This window comes from Scaptodrosophila lebanonensis, unplaced genomic scaffold (assembly GCF_003285725.1).
Source record: "Scaptodrosophila lebanonensis strain 11010-0011.00,11010-0021.00 unplaced genomic scaffold, SlebRS2 tig00000024-arrow-pilon, whole genome shotgun sequence".
In the NCBI taxonomy this organism is placed as follows: Eukaryota; Metazoa; Arthropoda; class Insecta; order Diptera; family Drosophilidae; genus Scaptodrosophila; species Scaptodrosophila lebanonensis.
In genome coordinates this window covers 12,254,419-12,272,197 of record NW_022060538.1, presented here as the reverse complement: position 1 = coordinate 12,272,197, position 17,779 = coordinate 12,254,419, and the positions used below count along the sequence as shown (strand labels likewise).

The 17,779-nt window shown below is 34.8% G+C and overlaps 1 protein-coding gene across 5 annotated transcripts in view; it reads left to right on the top strand.

The window, feature by feature from the left end:
* The window catches only part of LOC115620313 (sex determination protein fruitless), a 180,474-nt gene that overhangs the window by 135,009 nt on the left and 27,686 nt on the right, over positions 1-17,779 (top strand). For all 5 annotated transcript variants that reach the window (XM_030513504.1, XM_030513503.1, XM_030513499.1 and 2 more), the window contains one exon: positions 17,364-17,511. In XM_030513504.1, the coding sequence (XP_030369364.1) occupies positions 17,364-17,511 (148 nt within the window). The remainder of the gene's footprint in view (positions 1-17,363; positions 17,512-17,779) is intronic.

Sequence of the window (17,779 nt, the reverse complement as noted above, 5' to 3'; positions counted from 1 at the left end):
TAATGCAGAGATGACTCTGAAATTTTACATTATCTTGAATTTCATTCGAAATTTTAAGGATCCATGTTGCAGGGACTTTTACTATAATTGCTTCATCTCTTCCGTCGCTATTTTCTAAATTTAAAGCTTTTGCTAAGCCATCTCTTTTACATAGTTGTTGAAGCTGGTGAAGGGATAAGTAAATAGTTGCTCAAATTTCCACCCAATCCTTTTTAAAAAAAAAACAAAACAATAACGCATTGCAATACTTGGATTTTACGTCTGAAATCCTGTCCTAATTGTTAACAGAATTGACTTTAGTGTTGAAAACAATCCATTCTATCTATATTTCAGTTTTTTTTTTAAAATAGTGGATCCAACAATTTGTTTTATTAAATGTGCTAATAAATGTTTTCGGGCTTAGATTGTTTTGGATTTAAAAGAATCGCCAATATTTGTACAAAAATAGCTAAGTCATTTCCTTATATACTTACTATTTACATATTCTTACTACATAATTAACACAAAATTAATAGTACATTCTTTCGAACTGCGTTGCTTCATTTAGATTTGATAGAAACAGTTGGGAAATATACAAATGTGATTGGCTACGATTTAAGTGGATTCTTTGCAAGCACTTCTTCCTAGCAATTTTCTTCTGATTCCATATATCTATAATACGTTCTACACAGACTTTCTAAAAAGTCACTTTAAAATCTAAAGAGCGTATAAAATATGTCCCTAATTTTTTTAATATTATTATTTTTTTAATATTGCTACTTCTCGAGATCTTACGAGAGTGATTTGAGATCTGTCTCTATTTGTTGTATTCAAAAGTATTGCTGAACTGTCTAGCTTGCGTTGTTTTCTTATATTGGCTAAAAATTTACAAATATTCATTTTTGTTACCATTTATTATGTCCCTTTTTTCAGTGAACTAAAATATTTTTTTTTTTCTATCAATTTAGTCACTAGAGTTCTGCCAAAATTGAACTGAAAATTTGAACATTTCTATTCGTTTTTTTTTAAATTATTTGACATTTTAATAAGCAACGGACACACATAATATTTGTTGAAATTTATGATTTCCACAATTTTCGTTTCTTCTTACTCTTCTTGAAATCAATGCCAGCTATTATTTCAGTTTGTTGCTAATAACCTTAGCCTTTTCAGAGAAACTCCCTACTACTGTAATTCTACCCATATGTGAGCAACATGTTATTGTGGGAAGGAAATAAAATGAGAAATACTCGTATTTTTGAATGGAATTCAATGAACCAAGACTCTTTACAACTCTTTCGCGCTTAAGTACCTTGGTTTGGAGGGTCAGTTGGCGTTTTGCGCACCACCTGGCATATATAGCACAGTTTAGACATTGGTCTGACTTTTCTCAGCTGCCGCCCTCCCACGCCATACCTATGGGGATCGTTCGTACAGAATACTGGCAAAGTATCAGCATACCTCTGAGGAGCCCCACACACCCCTTGTACTGCTCATTGGTGCTCATTACGCCTTTGCTCTCATTATTGTTGTTGTTGCCTTTGTAGACGTTCCCTTTAGCAAGCAAATTTTTCTTGTTGTCTATAGCGTGTAGTTTATTTTGGTCGCACGCTTTTCCGACAGATTTTCTAAATATATATTACACACAAACACACACACACACACACAGAGACACAGGTATATTCATTTTGGCAATGTTTCCTATTTTCATGTTCAACTTCGATTTGCTGTTGTTGTTGCTGTTATAATTGGGACCATCAGCCTTTAAGCATTTGCAAACAAAAACATAAGTTCGATCAGGCAGACGATCGCGTGGTTTTATTTTTAAAGACGTATTTTTTACAAAAAAAAAAAAAAAAGAAAATCATTCTGTGCTAAATGGGACAGTCGATTTATTTAAATGGGGGCATACTCTTTAAATGAATAGCATTTCAGGACTGCGAACTACAAAGTAGTAGCATTGTCGATGGCATAATTGAATATATAACATTATTTAAAATAAATTTAATTTGTTTAAGGTTAGATTTAGGACCGCAACCAATGGGCCAGATGCCCTACTTTCATTGGAAGGCTAAGATACTAGTGCATGTTAAATGGCCAAACGCATGCTTTTAGGCAGAGAACAACAGGAAGTGATCCCTATCTTATCACATTTCGAACTTAGAACATTGAATGAAACAGGAAATGATAAAAAAAACCATTTACGAAACAATTGAACTCGTACGTTCATATTATATAAAGTGCGGCCGAAAGGGTATACAAATTATGTAAAAATTATGCAATTAATGGATGAAATCTTTTTAAAATAATTACAAATTCTTCAACAAGCCTAGAAGTTTTACAAAAGCAAATTCATGAATTCTTCAATTAACCTGCAAGTGCAAGGATATCCATTTTCTGAAAAGCGAAAAAAGTCAGTTTCGCTTGCGAGATTACCTCAACTCGCTCTCAAGTCCAGAGAAATTTAGAAAAACTGCTGTGAATTCTTCCTGCTTTAATTTAACAGAACTTCCATATGCTTGTCATGCTTCATTAGCCCCTTCCGCGCGTTGTTTTAGTTTATTAAGTGTTAAGTGTTGATAAACTTATACGAATCTCATAACTTGTATTGATAGGGATATTAAATCTCTCCACATGAGAAAATAAATCAAAAAGTACAGAATTTAAGTAAGGACTTAACAGATAATTGTTGTACTGGTACGGCAAATGTTCGTCTGAATAAAGTACCTTACAATTTCGAATTCAGCCTTAACATAAATGTTGACATGTTAATGTAGAAAGGAATACACTTAGATCCGCTAGACTAATGCCTGATGCTTCGCCAGATATACACTTGAACGCAGAATTGTGTCAAGTGCCATCTCTCCGATGTAGAAAACCTTGAATATTTTAATTGTTCAGCTAATTTTGTCTAGTCATTTATGTTCGGTGCAGAAAGAATGTCCTTACTGAGCAGCTCAATTTTTTAACAATGTGGTTAAACATTTTGTTTACCTTTGGATGCACATTGATTACAGATTGCCATTTAGTTTACGCTTATCCAGAATATATATTCTTCTGCAAAGACAACAAAATTTTCGGACTAAGAAGAGATGACAGTCTTGTCGAGATGTCTGCTACTAGAAAAACACTTAAAAGAAGCAGTCCGACTCCTTTTATTGTTTCTAGAATGTGTCAAAAAATTTCTTTATTTACAGGTATTCCTTTTTGCCAGCATTTTCTGTAGTTAGGATATTAATTTGATTTGAGCGCAAGGGGTTTGCTGGCTAATCATTTTTATTAGGCATAACCTACATGGGGATTAGGAACTTAGGCAACCACTTTAAACCCAACCCACACAATGCCGTCACACACCTCTTGTAAACCGACAATCAAACCCACTCAAATGATTTTACAAATTTCAGCTCACTTCTTGTGTTGCATGCGGAATTAGGGCCACATGTCTGGGCAGACATACCTATACTATATACGTGTATATATGTATTTGCATATATATATATATATATATACTAACACTATCCATAACGCCGACTTTGGTGTACTTAGCGCTGCCCACGCAATGCGCGCGCAAAAATTTGTGCGATTCGTCAGCTTTGGTTGCCTTCACACACAAATAGTACATATGTACATATTTCTAACGATACTTGAGGTTTCTTCTGGCAGGGTTTAAGTGGGAACTCGCACACACACACACACATATATATATATACACACGCACAACAAATGCCGCCTGCGTTGGCTGTTTGTTTTTCATGTGTACTTAGTGGTGTACAAGCAGTTCTCGTTGTTGTTGCTGTTGTTGCTGTAGACAATTTCTAAGTGTATTCGAATTTGGGTCACACCGCAATACACGTTCCTACCAACACTACGCACAACACACAACGCTGACAGCTCGACAAAGTGTCATTGTAATTGCAAATAGGCGAGCGCGTGAATGAGTGAATGACTGACTGAGTGACTGAGTGAGAGTGAGGGAGCGCTTCAATCTCTCAGCTTCTTTGGGCCCGCCATCATCATCATGCACGTAGTCGCCAAAAAGTACAACAAAATTAAATCACTCATACGCCAGCGTGCATTTTCCTGCCCACGCTAAATACGCAAATTGTCATTTTCATCTGCCTGACACTTTTCCTGCGCTCGCTCACACCATATTTTGTTTTTGGTTTTTGAAATTTTCCACATGAAATTTATTCGCACGCCCACAGCTAGCTAGTCAGCAGCAGCAGCATCAGCATCATCATCTCCATCATCATCTTCATCGTCATCTTCATCGTCATCTCCATCATAGTCTTCAACATCATCTTCGCTGTAACTGCAAGATTTCTGTGCAAATGTGTGTTTTGTGAGTGTAATCTAAACGAAAATTAGCGCATTTAATTGCCTAAAGTGTCTGCAACAACAACAAGAACAACTACAACAACATAGACAACAACAAGGCGCTTGGTTTAATTAGCCAGATTTCTGCTGTCTTGCACAGATTTTTGACAGCCATGCCAGACAGGCAGAGGCGACGTTGAATTTATCGCACAAAAATACAAAATTCAGTGCAATTTTGTAATGTTTATTGCATTTGCATTTTGACTTGGATTTGGGCGCACTCGAGCAATCGCTATTTATTATTTAATTAATGCAACAACTGATACACTGTACAACAAAAAATTGTGTAACAATTAACAAGTAAACAACTACGTTTTCACTTAATTACTTAAAATCGAAAGTTTATTTTAAAACGCAGCACGCAGCAATAGAAACAAGAAGAGAAGCTTCATAGAAATATCAATATTTTTGGAAAACTCACCAATCCGCTGCTGCAAAAAATAACTTTATAAGAAAGAAAAAGATATAATGGTTGCACAAAGAAAACTATTAGGGGTTCATTTTATGAAAGATTAACAAAAATGGTTAAAATGTTCTCCACTTCGCAACCTTAACATATAGAACTTGATTAAAACAGTATTTGGGTTCATTTACATAGGATCTACAGCGGAATAACATATTCTGTAGAAAGTGCTGGGCAAAAGAGGAGAGTGCCCTCAGCACTCTGTTATGCCTCGCGCTGTAACTTAACATAAAAATGTAAAAATGGGTCTCTGCCAACAGCTTTGCATTGTCATCTTATTACTTAAATTCATTAAATTGGAGACTTGTTCTCTTTTAGTTAATTGGGGTTTCCCAGATCCCTCACGCACATGCAATGAGACGATATAGAATTGGTGATAAAGATTATGATTATGATATGATAAAGGTTATGATAAGATTAGGAAATCAAAATCAATCTATAATTGAATGACGTTAAGATGACGATTCATCCTGTTTTTATGATGAGTTTTCTTTACATTGACTTAACTAATTGTTAGTTGTCTGATTTTTGCTTATAAAAAGATTCTTATACTTTTAACATTATTATAACAAACTTTAAAGATATTTTACAAGTTAATTTTAATTTGAAAAAAATGAATCTTGACTTCTGTTCGTTTGTCAATTTGGGATTTCGATCATATTTTCTTATAGTGTGTTGTAGTGCTGCAATATTATGCCATACAGTGTGTTAATTAAATTGCATGTGGTGGGCACACGTGACGTATGCGCAATGCGATATAAATAATATTGCGCATACGCTGTGTAGTACAGTAATTTCTAAATTTCATGCGCACGATTTGAAAAGCTAAACCAAGCCAAGCTCGTGCTTATGCAAAAATTCTACAATTAGCAGACAAATTAAAAATATAATTATAACAACAAGAACAGCATCATATATTGGTGTGTAGTGTCTCGGCCTCTGTACAATTCCCGGCCTTGTTGTAAACACTTTAGCCAATCCTTTGCTTTGTTATGCCTGAACTCCAATCCCCCACTAGCACTTTAAGCCCTTTTCACTCATTCGCTCGCTTACTCGATCGCTCGCTTAATTAATGCTAATTAAGCAGTCGCAACTTTTTGCCATAATTAACACCATGTTAATGGCCCAAAAATTTTCTACGGTGTAATAATATTGAACGCAAAATATTGAGAAGGAGAGGGAGGGAAAAATGAAGAAGTATAAATATTGCACGAAAGCCGCAGGCAATGGCAACATTGAAAAAACGCACACATGACAAATTGTGATGAACAGTGTGAAAAGGAAGAAAAACCCCAAAGTGCTCGGCAGCCTTCGTACCCAAGGCACATGTAAAGCTCATTCAAATATTGTTTTCAATGATATTGCTGCTGTTGTTGTTGTAGTTGTTGTTGCAATTAGCCCACGGCAAGTTTCACAATCGGCAAGCGTTTGTGTCTGCCTTGCTAACAAGTTAAGCGGCCCTTCTCTCCACCTCCCCGCCATTGCTCTGCCTTAAGTACCGGGCCAGCTCGCACTTCATTGACAAAGTTGTTGAGCCGCACAAAACGTAACAACAACAACAACAATTCCGACCACATCAGCTAGTTGTTGTTCTCCATTTAACCACAGATTATGGCCTTTTGCACCCACATAAATACACATAGAAAAACGCATGTGTACTCAATATATATAAATTAAACATAGATTACACAAAAATATACTTAAGGATTAGAATATTAGCTACTGAGGCCTATGACTTTAAGGCTATTCTCTGTACAAACATATGTTTCTGAAACCTATAATTTTTCATTTAAATTACAAGATGGAAGATATTTATATACAGTTTTTATGTTATTTTAGAAAGTCTGTTGGTTTTTTTTTTGTTAAAAAAAATAAACCCTATTTCTCATGAAATCTTGATATGCTCGATTTAGGGTGAAGCGCCAAAGGAACAGTTCTTTAGAGCATCGCCCTTATTGAAATCTCTGATTCAATAAAATAATTGTCATAATGAGGGATTCAAAAAATTAAGTAAAACAATTACTAATAATTTATAAATACGTGTCTTGTAATTATTTTAAAAATGTGTGTTCATATTTTAACAAAGCAGCTGGCACATTTGTTTAGTCAAACAAAATTGCAAGAAATATATAAAAAGGAAAATACTGAGTGATAAAATAATGATTTAAATTTCAGCACAAAGACTGTTAAGTAGTTTACATTTAAAAAAACTATTTAAAAAACGATTTGTATTTTAAAGAGAAAGGAGAAAGATATATGTTTTTATCAAATTTCCAAATTTAATTTAAAAAGGGATTGCGTTGTGTTCCGTTTCGTTGAATAACTTGTTGAAGAACGATATATATTTTTATCAAATTTTCAAATTTTATTTAAAAAGAATTGCGTTGTGTCCCGTTTTGTTGAATAACATGTTGCCATTTTGAGGATATGTGTTAATTCCTTTAATGTGAGTGGTCTGGCGTTCTTGATTTTTTTTTTGCCAATTCTGGTCGATTTTTGGTATAATTGTTGACAGCTGGAAGCAGCTCATGGCAAATTATTCCCTTTCAGTCAATTGCACAACAAAAGTATACAACTCTTAGTTCTTTGCGTTCTAGACTAGCATTTATTTAAAAAATGGGTCGATTTCATTCCGTGTGGCCAACAATTTGCAGGAAATAAGGTCTTGAGCTTAGGCATCTGATAATTTTCACGATTTGAAAGCAATTTTTTACGTCGAAATATTCTGAGTTATAATAACCGAAATTAACAGAGGGGATAAAAGCATCAAGAATTGACCAATATTTTATGAATATAAACATTAAAATAAACGAACTACAAAAAAAATTGACCCCTTATATCTTAACCCAAAATTAAATCAACAAATCTTTTTGCTAAATCTCATTAAAATATAAGTTATAATTTAAAAAAATGTGATTGCAGAGTTCGATTTTGGAGTTAGAAGTACATATTATTTTTTCGAGTGTCGCATGTACACTTAACTGTAATAATTATAGCAAAACAGGCAACAACAATTGGGCAGTGGTGGAGCAGAGTGAGTCATGATGGCAGCCATGAGAGATCGTCATTCATTTGGCATTACTTGTGCCACAGAAGTGCATGACATCATGTCCAACAACGCAACAAGTCACCAATCAAAGCCACACTAACTACAACAAGAACAAAAACAACAACAACAACTAGTAGTAGTGTGCCTGCAATTGAATTCAACATTTTTTGTCATATTTCAGGCGACTTTATGGCAGGCCATTTTATTTAAAGATCTATGTAATAGGCCCAATGAAAACACAAGTCGGACGGACCGCGTCAGCTAATTTCAATTTCATGTGTCGCTTTACACCATTTCGCACTTTTTAGCGCCCACGCGCTTTTTGACACACTTTCGCGTGCATTTGGTGCGATTCTGTGTTCGCCTTTTTTTTTTTGTTTTTGGCGAGGCGTGGGCGAACTGTTGGCACCATCTACGAGTATTCCTTCTAGCCAACAACTGTCTGCATATTCTGCGAACTACGAGCATCACGCACTGTGCAGTGCAATTAACACATTTGTATCTGCCAAATGCAATGTGTTTCGCTTTCGCTTTTAATAAAGCATTTTACTTAATGCCCAGACAATTAAAATGTGTGCTTTTCTGCTTTGGCCTTTGTCGCTAAACTTAAATGCATGTATGCATTTATTTCTACACATTTCTATAGCAATCGTATACTATACATAAGCAGTACTAGTATAGGCTACTAATATTTGACTAGAAAGCTCAGGACAATAACTAAAACGAATTGAACAATTTAATTTAATTTTCATTTAAAGAAAAATATTTACCTGACTTCAAAGTGAACTTTATCTTAAGATACTTGAAATATGGGTGTAATTATATACATATATACTATATCATAAATAAAGTCTGTTAAAAGATAGATATCTTAAAAAGATAGATCATAAAAGCCCGTCTTTATTCCCATGTAGCAGGATAGGGCGAAATGAAAAAAGCAGCCGAGAGTTTTGTTATCCTATTCCTATCCTAATATAACTATGTTTGTAATTATAATTCATGTCTTTAATTAAATAACTTTAAGAAACTTTACAAGAATTTGTAAACTGTGCTCAGAGAAACTGGTTGATAGGTGGGGTTTCCTAAAGTGCTTCCAATTTGTTTATCCACATTTCGGATTTGAAACAAAACAAGTTTATTCTGATTTTGGATTTATAGAATTCGTATTAGAAGTGAGAACAAGAATTATTAAGAAATAATTAATAATCGAAAGCTCGTTCCAACTGAATAAAGTAGTGTTTTAGGATGATGCATTGTGTAGAATCAAGCTAGGGACACTTGTGACTGATTTTTTAACAAAAGATCGCATGCTAAACATTAGCCATTGGTTTGACTTAAATACTTACAAGTATATCTATTACTTATTTTATACTTATAATTGCTTATATGTTGATGATAGTTCGATTGTGCACCAAGCTTTTCAATAACCATTTTGTATCTACAAATATTCAAAAACAAAAAAGAAAAAAGGAAAAGGAATTTATTTAAGCCTGATGCATACATGATAATACTATAGTCCCATCTGTTTTTAAACTTAGTAACATAATATCCAATATGCTTCGGTTGGGTTTCTAAGCAAAAAAAAAACCTGGCTGAAATTTTCATGTTTTAAGGAACGTATTCGTTCCATCTATGACTTTTATTTTTAGGCGATCTAGTAAAATACTTTATCATTATTTTAATAAAGCGTTTTCCAAGTACCAAGTCCATAACTACTGTTTTTCTTTTTTTTATGAAAACTCTTTATTAGAGTTTCAGGTTGTTACTCCAACAAATAACTGAGTTTTACAGCTTTATTAAATAACTACATTTGAAAGCACATCATTAAACAAAATACGAGCATTACCCTTAAAATGTGTAAAGAGTTATGTAATCTGTTGATCCAATGCACTGCATCAGCATCTGTATTGCACCCACAACTCAGAGAAACACCTTTCGACCTTCAGAGTAGCTGCAAATCAACATAAATAAAGTAACTCCTAAAACAAAGTTAAATGGCTTTGATTGTTTTTAGCAGTCTCTCTTTAAACGCCATTTAATCAATCACTCAGCCGTCTTGGCCATATCTGTAACTGTGCTGACCTTCATCTCTTACAAGTTTGTTGTTACTCTTATTGTTGTTGTTGCCGTTGCGAATAGCCGAACCTTTTTCAAATACTTTTGACTGATTCACTTTTTTTCTGTTTGTTAAAACTTTTGCTTGCAGCTATTTGCACATTTGACCATTGAGCCAAGGTGAGCGACAAGTCAGCGCCAATCTTGATCTCGTTTGCCTTTGTCAGCGATTTTATATAAACGCTAGCTGTTAGTTGTTATGATTGTGTGTGTGTGTGTGTGTGTGTGTGTGTATGATTGTTAATAACTATTTTAAGCGCAAATTTTTGTTATCTTCTGCGCACATCTTTGCCGATTGATGATTTATGCCGCACGGTGCGACTATTGAAGGGCACATCTTCTTTCCTCGCCTCCTCTTGTTGTTGTATATTCAATAAATAGAGACGCACACGTTTCAATATATGTATGTATGTATATGTATGTATCTATTTATCTAATTATCTGCGCAATGTGTAGCACACGTGGGCGAATTATTGCTGTAACGCTCACGCGGCCAGCGATCAACGCTGCTGCGCGCTGTTCATTGAACTCAGCGGCGAACGGTAAAATTACAAGGCGTGCGGCGGCGTCGACCGCGAAAAAAAAAATACATTAATAACAAGCAGACAAATAGCGAGAAATAGAAACAAAAAAAAGCAACAACAAGAAAATAAACCTACGCCAACATGTAAAGTTCTAAAGCAAAGATAAACAACACACAAGCGAATTGAAAACTAACAACACACGCCGACGCGGACGCGGACGCCGACGCTAACGACGACGTCAACGTTGAAGCTGGCAGCGGCAAAACAAGTGCTTAGTATCAGCAAACTACTTTGTATTTATAATTATTATTATCGCAGAGTAAAGTTATTTCAAGCATGCACAATGCCCCGCACACACACACAGAGAAAAAGACAGACAGACAGATAGACAGACAGAATGTGTGAGTGTCTGGCAGATACTCGTACCTTTGCCGTGTCGCATTGCTATTGCTATTTAGAACGTGTAAATTGAAAAACTATTAGACTCGCTTACAGCTGCACTGCGGACGTCGTCCACGCTGGCATCGCTGGCGCTGTCGCTGTCGCCGTTGCCGTCGCAGTCGACGTCGCACGATAAGCTCAACTAACTGAAAGTTGAAGGCCATTGCTGATACGCCCCGTGAGCCGAACCGTTTGTGTAATGTATGGTGTGCTCTGCTGTTCACTGTCCGTTTGTCGTCTCGTTGTTTGTGTGTGCTCCGCTATTTTGCCTGCCAGTTAGCGTTTATTATCTAAGCATGCGCGAGACTGACGCGTGACAAAAACATCGTGTATCTCCTCTATATCTGTATTTGTATCTCTGTATCTTCATATTGATTACGACGCAGAGATTTCCAGATTCCACATACTAGATTAAAATTATTACAGCAGCGCGTGCGCCGCATACTTTGAACTAAGCAAATATTCTAGCGTATTGCGCAATTTACTTTTATGGTTTGTTGTGATTACACTGAAATAAAAAAGGCCTGGAATGGGCTTCAGAATTAATACAACTTTTGCATCGTTTACAATTTTGTTTAAATACAATTATTATTAGCATTGCTCGTACATGTCAGGTAATTAGTTTCACAGCATTTTTGAATATTAAGAGCATTTCTCTTAAATACATGCAAAAATAACAAATTAAAACTGTTTATTGTTTTGATCATAATTGTTAAAATTAAACTTTAAAAAATATAAAAATTTTTAAAGTCACTTCATACTTAAGCTATGATCACAAATTAAAATAATTTTCATAAAAATTTGTGTTCGACTTCGAAAAGTAATTCCCAAAGAATTTGTTTATATTATAAAAAACTATTATTCTTAAACCTGTATATGTCCACACATGCAAATTATTTGCATACAAATTTGTGTTATTTTACGAGTAGGCTTTAAAAATGTATTCCCAAAAAGTTTTCTGTGGTTGAAAATTATATTTTGGTACAGAATTTTTCTAAGTTTTCATTCACACTTAGAAATTCTTCACATACTTGCAATTGTTAAAAGAATTTCATTAAATCATATGCATACATATATGGGAAGAATTGGAAGTTATGAAAGGACCAATCACCATTTTTTTTTTTTTGTACAGGAAAGTTATATATTTTCTTGTAATGCCTAACTAAATAGTTTTTCTGGTAATTGAATATATGCTAGCAGCGTACTACGTTTTTGAAATATTTAATTTTATTTCAAATAAATTAGATTTGTTTAATAAATAGTTTTCTTTTTATCATCATTCACATTTTAATCTCATATTCCCAGTCAACATACTTTATCATTTGTGTAGTCATTCTTCACTTCCTATCGTGCCAAACGAAGACCAAAATATTCCCAATCAATCTAAGATTTCTGATATTTTCGACCTCTCAACAGTTGGAAGCGTACATTTCGTATTTATTTAAATTAAATCCCAAATTTCTACGAATTTTTTTAATTCTGACAATGTATTTCATTGTTATAATAATGCACATTTTAAACATTAAAATATGATTTACTCTTTGATAAGGTTACCGGAAGTCGTACCCTCCAAACACTACACCGCGAGCAAAAAGTGTTAATTCTGTTAATAAGAATGAAAAAATAATAAAAAGAAACTATAAATTGCACTTTTTGTCGCCCATTTTGTTTACAATTTTGGGGCATGGAAAAATATAAATAAGAAAAACTCTATGTCTTGTAAATTAGCATTATTAGTTACATTTCAGTTATTTTTTAACTCACTCCATGCTGATAGTACAAAGTATTTATAATGTCTTTTCCCCTCTCTCTCTCTCTCTCTCTATATGTGTTAACTTGAGTATGTAATGAGTATTAATCTTTGAAGGTAAAAGGTTACATTGGGACATAGTTTTTGTCTCTCTCTCTCTCTCTCTCTCTCTCTCTCTCTCTCTCTCTCTCTCTGTCTCCCTCTCCCTCTCTCTCACACACTGTAACTTCAAATGAATCGTTTGTCGTTTAATTTAAAAGGAACGATTGGCTTCTTTGGAATATAAGTTTAATTTTGTTGCATGCGAAATGTTCTTGAAAACTTTTGCTGATCTAAAACACAGATATCACACACATATCATGCATCTATTTAGCAATTGGATGAAAGGTGCACATATTTTTTTCCGTGCAGCTGCTGGTGAGCTGCGTTTTCATTTCAAAACACTTCACTTTCTGCTGGTGCTGCTCACCTGATAAGCGCCGCAATGCGCGCATATACATTTTTTTATATATACATATATTGTACAAGTATTTCGTTAACAATTTACGTAAGCGGCGACGCTGACGTTGACAGAAGCGCCAACGTTTGCTGAAAGTAAAAGTTCTTGCGCGCTGCGCTCATCAATTAAAACGCGAACGGCAACAACTACAACAACAACAGCAAGCACTGCTTCAATGTACTCGTATGTATTTGCATTGAAAGTGCAAGTGAAAATGAAATGAAAAGCGAAATGCAAACGCACGCCGTTTGCGCCTCTGGAATGAAAATAGCAATAAAACCGAGCGAACATCGCACGATTCTCGTCTGATAACGGAAGCTAAATGCTTTGCCTTAAATGATATAATCAATGTCCTATTAGGGTAGGCAGCCAAATTGGCTTTTGATGGCTACCAATGTATATAAATCATACATGGCATTAGCATAAGCAATACAAGTATATTCAAATGAACCGAAATGAATATCAATCAGATCTGATTGAGGGAAACGCGTGGCAGATTCCACAGACATTGACTTTGACATTGTCTTTTCGCCTAGCGATAGCCCCCAAGTCGAAAATTTACAAAAAAAAAAAGCTAATAAAAAACAAGCAAAAACAGAGACAAAGTCACCAACATTTTTTTATTTAATTGATATTTATAGAATGGCTTTAGAAGATGCTATTTTTAATTAGTTATTAAATCTCGTAAACGCAGCACTAGTTTAGTGCTTAATAACTTAGTATACTTGATACATTTTGAATTTAGAATGCTTATGAAGAAAATTTATTCCAAAATCTCTGCTGATGCTTAAAATGGTAAGGAGAGAAATTTTGAAATCTTGAGGAATGTTTATCGTTCAATGTTTTAACAGCATTCAAGAATGTCAGCAAGTTTGATTAATCGAAAAACATTTTCTGAATTTGCTCGTTTAAACTGGTTAAAAATTAAAATGTCACTTCTTTTGTAAGAAATTATAGTTAGAAGCTAGAGACTAGCTAGTGAGATGATCTTGAATTATGTTGTAAAAATTGAATGCGGCCCTTAATTAACTTCAATATATTCCGATTTATCAGTCATCGTTAAAATTTTGCTTTATCTTTTCAATAATATAGAAGTTCGACTGCAAACTGATGTTAAGCCCTAAAGCAAACAAATTCGCGCTCTTTACAAATTATATACAAACTCTTATACTCTTATGTATGTATGTATAGTATGTGTACATTTGTATATGTATATTTACATCCACATATGTACATGTGTATATGCTGATAAATCCATCAAATAGTACAAGCAAATAAAAGCCTCGTGATCGTTTTCTCGCGAAGCAGCAGCATAAAAATATAGAACGCTTTACAAACTACAGAAAAGAAAAATCAAATTAACAGCAAAATTTATTGCAAAAGTCTTTGCCGCTGCTGAAAACGAAAGTTTTTTTTGTTGTTTCTAGAATGTGTGCATGTAAGTGTAAGTGTGTGTGTGTGTGTGTGTTGGCGATTCAATTTTTACACACACACATACGCGCACATCACAGAAGCAGCGGCAGCTGAGGCGGCGCCAATAAAAATTAAAAAACCCAAAAAAAAAACAACAAAAAAATGAAGAAAAGTAAAACGCTTACGACAGCGCCAGCGACCGGCCCCACACGCGCTGTTATTATTGTTGTTGTTACTGTAGCTGTAATTATTATTATTGTTATAGATAAACGTGCGAGCAAGCAAGCGAGAGAGCGAGCGACCGCTTGTTGCCTCTCCCATTCGCACCCATGGCCAAGTGAGAACATTTGCGAAAAAGTTCTTTGACGTTTTGTTTATTTATTTTGTTAAGCTGCGCGCGCCTTCCGCAGCGCGTCGCAGTCAACGTCGCCACCATTGTCGCTCTCTCAATGGCAAAGCTTTGCTGTGGAAGCTTTTTTGGATTCCTCTCTTACAACAGCAAAGAGCTTGTGCCGTGGAAGCCCCACGCTTCGCATATTCTAAACACATACTTGTATGTATGCATGCATGTATGTATGTGTATTTTTATTTGTTTGTATATTTGTAGCAATTGTTGATTTAACAACTGCCGTGCAGGAAAATCAAACTTATTGTTCTTCTTTTCAATTTTTGCAAACTCGAATTGCAATGTCAATAAGCAGAGTGCTCACTTCTTTTTTATTTGCCTAAGATAACTCTTGCTTGACTTTGGACTGTAATTGTTGTTAAAAGAAAGTGATATCTCTTTAGCTTCTGGACCAACTCTTTAGCTTTTGTCAGAAGAATTTTGAAGAATTGAATTGAAGTTGTAAGATGGTGCAGAGTAGCCTGTTGCCTTTCTGTCTAAGAACTTAAATACCGTTCAGTGGCATTGATCGCGAATTACTAGCTGCACTCGAAAAAAGACTTCGGGTCTTGCCAGTTTTGTATGGTTTATGAAGGAATTAAATTTAAAGGGGTAGGCTGGAAAGATAACATACTCGTAGTTGCAGATGCCTTTTCTTGAAGATATTAACGATGAATGTAGTTACATCTAGTTCTTAATGCCATCTTGAAAAGGCATCAGAGGAACCAGATTTAAACGGCCTGGATAGGTTTATTTACGTATATTCAAAGAGAACACGACAATCAATTCCTTGCACTTTAAAGTGACTTTCTGTCATCACTTAATTTTAAGCAGTGCAGTTTTGTATCTCTAGACACATAGCCAGCTATGATTAGAAACATACTTCTTTGTATACGTATTACCGACATATGTACATACGAGTACATATGTATGTACATTTGTGCTTGTTTGCATTTTTATGTTGCATAAATACTTAAAAGGCAGCAACAGCAATAAGCTACATAGCTTTGTTTGTTTTTTATAAATTGTACAAACATACATACATTTGTACTCGTAAGTACTACAAGTATATAGAAGGGGTAGAAAGAAAGCAAAAGTATTTCTTATCAACGACTTGCCTGGTCATGGTTTCGCCATTCAGCGATTGTTTATTTGCGTTTATTTAGAACTTTGTGCAAAGCTGTTAAGATTAAATTTAGGTTTCCAGGAATTGTAATTCGTTTTATGATGAAAAAAAATTAATTTATACAAGGGCATAAAGTCGAACGAGTATCACTAAATGCAATGCAGTGTTATTGAAACATTTACAAATTTATTCGTAATTCACAATCTGCAAATAATTTAGCCTTACAACAGCCAAAAATGTGTGTGGTCGTGGGTGTGGATGTGTGTGGGTTGTGTGCGAATTTGTAGTGATTAACAGGTTGCCAGCAGCAAAACATGGCCACAACAAATTGCAATTAACACTCCACACACACACGGACAGAAGTTGCCACACGCCTGTCACGTGTTATCGGCAAACGGAAATGCAATAAATAATTGTGTATGCCCGAAATGCCAGGGCCTAGAGATAGGCACAGCATGCATTTCAAGCACACTCGCACACGCACACACACACTCTCACCTATAAAGCATGTAATGAACAATTGTGTGTTTAATGACAAATTATCATTATTAGTCTAACATCGAACAGACGCATCGTTCATGGCTATTATGGGATGCGTAGCGTTAACAAGCCAAAGGGAAGGCGTTTCCGTTTCCGCATCCGTTGTTATAAATACATATGCAGCGCAATGATAAAAAGAAAAGAAAGATAAAGAGGGTGTGCAAAAAAATGTATGATACTTTTTGCAACACCACTCAATCAATCATTTTATTGAGATAGTTTCTCAAAGTATAGAACAAAGTTTTCATTCAATTCCCAGAAATAATTGCTCTCATTCTTTAACGTTTTAAATATCAAATAAATAAAAATGATTAAATATCTTAAAGACTGACTAAGAATCAAATTCTCAGAAATATGTAAATTACTAGAACTACAATTTAAATCAGAAAGATACAGTGAAAACTCTCTTGGTCGGACATTCACGGTCGGCCAGTTTTTGTCCGCCCAAGGGGATACTTAAATACTTTATACATCGATCGAATGTTTTAGAAAAAGTGTTAAGGGAGTTTTCACCGCATATTTTTATTTTTTCTTATCAAAAAATTCCTTTCCCATTTGTATAAAAAATATTTTATAACCGCTCTTTTTCGATATTATCACAATACTATCAAATCTATTGAGCTGTGCGTAATTATTTATCCAACCCAATAGATATAAACATTAGCAACATGCTCTAATCGTCATTATCGTCCTTCATTGCAGGTACAACACTGACCAAGGAGCTATGGACCAGCAATTCTGTTTACGCTGGAACAATCATCCGACAAATCTAACCGGCGTGCTCACCTCACTGCTGCAGCGTGAGGCGCTATGCGATGTCACACTCGCCTGCGAGGGTGAAACAGTCAAGGTAAGCAACTTTATGAATTCGTATTCTTTCAATAAATTTAATAATATTTGTACGTCTTGCCCTTAAAAATATTTAAATGTTAAAACAAATGCTTAAAATCTACATTGGTCTTAAGTCAACTGCTTTCCGAAATGATAAACAACCAATTAATCGATTTTATTTGCTCAATGTACCGTTAAAAAGCTACCCAAATATCGCTTCCTAACACTGAATATAAATATGTCATTGGTTTTCTAACATGGTTTTAACTGATTAGAAGCATTTATTG